Source organism: Thunnus albacares, chromosome 17 (assembly GCF_914725855.1).
Source record: "Thunnus albacares chromosome 17, fThuAlb1.1, whole genome shotgun sequence".
Taxonomy (NCBI): domain Eukaryota; kingdom Metazoa; phylum Chordata; class Actinopteri; order Scombriformes; family Scombridae; genus Thunnus; species Thunnus albacares.
The window spans coordinates 16,104,120-16,108,593 of record NC_058122.1 but is presented as its reverse complement, the minus strand read 5'-3'; the positions used below and the strand labels follow the sequence as shown (position 1 = coordinate 16,108,593).

Below are 4,474 nucleotides of genomic sequence, written 5' to 3'. Positions count from 1 at the left end.
AGTTACTGTGAAGGTTTAATCACTGTCACTTTGGAAAACTGTTCAGAGGGACGAGAGATGAGGATAACTCCCTAAAGGTCTCACTGGTCTCCTTTCACAGCTGTAGCACACAGTACAGATGTTAGACGAGGAGGCTAATATGAACAGCTGGTATCCAGTGCAAAAGGCAAAGCCATGGACATCGCTCACTTCAATTCAATTAATTCTATGTACAGTATTTATTATTTCACAATTATTTCCAAATATGTTCAAGAAAAACTGAATGATTTGAATCTAAATGTGCAGGCAAATAAGAACGACAAAGACAAATATCAAGAAAAAGTATCTTTTATTTTAAAAAACGGCCAGCGAATGGGTTAGCTGTGCATGTGGGAATGAAACTCTAGTTAATAGAACAACAATAATTTTCACAGCCTTTCTCAAAATTATACACCATAATAATATACAAAACACAGTTCTGTGTACAAAACTTGGAGCACAATGCTCTGTACGTTTCTCGCACAGCATCTCACAGAACATTACAAACCAAGACTGTAAGGAATGATGTCAAATTAAGGATATAATCAAGAGCAAGTTAACTGTCGGAGTTTCTGGTGTGGATTACTGATTGTGTGCTGCCTGAAGTTTGTTAATAATTCAATTTCATATTGAAATACTGACAATAAGCATTAGAAGGCACAAAAACATTTTGCGCGAGACTGGAGCAGTGAGTTGGCACTTGATGGCTGATGAGATAAATATGGGCAAATACTCACACATTGACTCCTTTCCTCTTTAAAACCTAAACACCCTTCACTGAGTAATGGATGATGTTCAAAGGTAATTATCAGCGAAGAGCTGTTTTAAATATTATTTGGTATGTATTAAGTCATGGGATATGTATCTCTTGCCAAAGGAAATGTCTCACATATACACTTTGTCTCCCTGACACACACACGCGGATGCATGTACGTACACACATCCATGTGTTGTCCATCCACGTATACAGGAGGTCCAGCTGACATGTCACTCAGAGAGTGTGGTGTTATTTTACCCCATTTCCTTTAACCCTAGATCATGACTAATCGCAATTTGCCAAGCATAGCTCTCAGACACCTGTTCTGTCCTGTGCGAGTCTGTTGGTCCTGCACTGTTTGCTCGCAACTTGGAATGGAGATGTTTCTGGATATTGGTCTTCAACGGAATGATATCAGATGCAATGTACTTGTACTGTCCTTCACTTCATTTACCTTGTTTTCATTAAAAGCCAAAACAGTACTGTAAAAAACCAAACCCACATTACATGTGTTTATCTACTTAAGAACAACAAAAAAAGAAACCAATAATGCATGAACATAAATACATATATGCCAAAATGACACTATAAGATTCATATGAGCCATTTAGTTAAGACTGGGCCACTGATGCAAATGGCCAAATGTGCTGCGATATAGCTGCGGCCATTAATGTAAATTCTCCTGCAAAATTTACGTAATTGGTCCCGTGTACATTCTCCAATGTATCTGCTTCTCCTTCTGCTTCACCACAGAAGTGGGCCAAACTGTTTCTCTCCTACACAACTCAGTGACGGGCCCTCGCTTTACCTCAAGTGTGCACACACGTGCAATTTTAAACTGACAAGAAGGGGGATGTACAGGATGTAGGCGTAGGCGATATGTCCTCATGGAGGAGTTTGGCTCACCAACAACACAATTTCTCTCTGTGTAAAAAGTCTGTACAAGTGTGTTTTCATTGCAACGATATAACTTTGTATAAAATCAGCAGGCACTTTTTCATTTGTTTTGTTTCACGTTCAAATGGTCACAGGTAGCCTACTACCGTCTACACACTTCTCCACCTGCTCCTTACTTCCTTCATTAGTAGTGCATGAATCTGAATGAGTCTCTGGTGCGAACTGACTGTTTCTTGCGCCCCTAAGGTCTAGACAGCGTGGTGTAGACAGGCTGGTCCCAGCTGGAGGCGGTGGGGCTATGGGCAGGAGCCATAGACAGGCTGTTGAGGATCGGGCTGCCATAGGGCCGCCTAGATGAGTGGAAGTAAGGGTACTGGTAGAGGCTGGAGGGGTAGCCAGAGTAAGGGTTGTAATAGTTGGAGCTCTGGAGGTCAGTATAGTCACACTGGGAGCTGGAGAAAGAGGCTGCAGCCGAGGCAGCTGATGTGGCTGAGGTGACACAGGCCTGGCTATTGTAGGAGCCGTAATCAGAGTGGGAGGGTGACCCGTGGGAGTGCTCGCTGTAGTGGCTAGGGCTCAGTTGCTCCGTTTTAATGTGGAGCCGGTGCTGGCCCACTTCGCTGGTGGAGGGAGAGGAGGTGGACATGGTGTTCTTGCGGCTCCAAGCTGATCCGTTGGCGCCTGGGTGGCTGTATGAGGAAGTGTAAGAGCCACCGGCCGCTGGAGCCTGCCCATGGCTGTGGTCTGAGGGCAGGGTGGAGGAGCCTGAGGCGTGGCCATTCAGCGGGAGGTACTGGTCAAACTCGTGCACATCGAAGGTCTCCATGTTGCTGATGACATCAGTGCTGAGCTCAGAGATGTCAACGTTGCTGAAGTCAATGTTTTGCCTGCTGCTGTCGACGAGGCGACGGCCTTCGTGTTTCAGATCCTGCTTCACCCCGTGGTGCAGGTCTGTTTTGGGAGTCGTGGGTGGTGTAGGGGGACCGTGAGGTTGCCCTGAAAAGAGGAAGGTCAGAAAAAGAGCTTGAGCATTCATTTCCCCAAATGCAAAACTATTCAAAGCAGCGTAAAATTATTAAATTCCTAAAATAAAACTAAAAAATCTCCCACATTTCCACACAGTTGCGTTTGATACATAATTTTTTATATATAAAATTTGATAACACACCTGCATGTTCAGGGTGGTGGTGTCCATCAGTCATCCCTGCAAGTCCTCCCATCCCTGGTTCAGCTTTATAGATGTGATGTGCCAGCTCTGCTCCTGAGTCTGAGTCGCTCTGACCTGGTTTTACATTCTTCCGTCGCCGAGGTTGGTACTTGTAGTCTGGATGATCTTTCTTGTGCTGAACCCGAAGCCTTTCTGCTTCATCTACAAATGGCCTTTTTTCACTCTCTGAAAGCAAGCTACAGTAAAAAAAACAAACAAAAAACATATGTATAAAATGTTAAATTTACATACACATTAAATCTGAACAAAATATATAAATAAAATTATGAGTTGGCCCAAGAGCTTTATTTAAAGAGGTCAGAAGCAAATGACAATATTCCTTATAGCATTTCTTCTTCTGGATCATTAAGAACAAAAGCCACTAAAACCACAACTTTTTTTCATTGAGTAAAATTTATGTTTGGTATATTGCTAAAGCTGTTAACATTAAATAAAATTTATCAGTAGTCATGACCACTCAGTGTCCTTATGATTATTTCCTCTTAATAATATTAATTTACTCATTCTTCATCCCTGCATTTCTCTTTAGAAGTAATTAAATGTTTCTTTACCGCCACAGTTTCCCCAGCGTCTTGCTCAGTTCTGCGTTGTGCAGGTGTGGATACTGATCCGCCAGCTTTCTGCGGGCCGCTTGCGCCCAGACCATGAAGGCATTCATGGGTCTCTTGACGTGAGGTTTATTCTTCAAGGATCCGTTCCCTCTCACGGGCATGGGCACCAAGGACCAGTCGTATCCCTTGAGGACCTGAGAGACGGCGTCCCGTATGCAAGCTGGGAACCGGTCGTCATCCTCGGAGTCCAGCTTCTTGCCCAAACCTCTGAGCAGAGATACTTGGCCGTCGGAGCCTGTCGGTGAGGACGGAGCATCGGAGTCGGACTCGTCCTGGGACATGGAGCTGTTTGTGCCCGATGGGCTGCAAGGTTGGTCGCTGACACATTTGTCATGCTCCTCTGTCATTTTTAACATTATTTGTTCAGTTCCTTAGCGATGAAAATCCGAAAAAATAAGCTGTAATCTTCAATTAAAGAAAAAAAAGAAACGTTACCACTAAATTCAAGCGCGCAGCAAAGTGGCCAGTGCGCCCTTTACGCACGCTGCGCCACAGTAAATTCCTTCAACAATTTCAGTCAGTACGAGTCCGTTGTTTTCCTTCTGCTTCCCTGTTTGTTTGTCTTCGTTTGTCTTGTTTTCCTATGCTGTCATGGGAGGTGCAGTCGTGAAAGTTGTGGTCCTCAATGTGAGCTGAAGAGCTACACGTTACAGCAACTTGAGTTGGAGTTTTAAAATCGTCACTCCACCTTCCGCCTGGGATTGGCTGGAACAAATCACCACTTTCCCTCCATTGGTTCAGGGTTTTTTTTTTATGTGAGCTTCATTATTATAATGATTTTCTTTTTTTCCACCGGTGACACAGTTCTGTTTTTACTAAAGTTGCACACGTTGGATGACAAGCAAATATTCTTCTACATTTTAGGAAAGGAGACTTGAGAACTTAAATGTTACAGAGGGAAACTTTTTTGATGTTGAATAATGTATGTTTTTTTAATTATTTTTGTTATTATTATTATTATTA

At 43.2% G+C, this 4,474-nt stretch overlaps 1 protein-coding gene across 1 annotated transcript; it reads right to left on the bottom strand.

Annotated features, from left to right (window-relative positions):
• Positions 1-311: 311 nt before the first annotated feature.
• On the bottom strand, positions 312-4,180 carry LOC122967582 (transcription factor Sox-8). Its single transcript, XM_044332294.1, has 3 exons — positions 3,452-4,180; positions 2,841-3,076; positions 312-2,668 (listed from the first exon to the last, which is right to left on the bottom strand). The coding sequence occupies exons 1-3, from the start codon at positions 3,865-3,867 to the stop codon at positions 1,914-1,916; spliced, it is 1,407 nt and encodes a 468-aa protein (XP_044188229.1). The 5' UTR covers positions 3,868-4,180; the 3' UTR covers positions 312-1,913.
• Between the last annotated feature and the right edge of the window lie 294 nt (positions 4,181-4,474).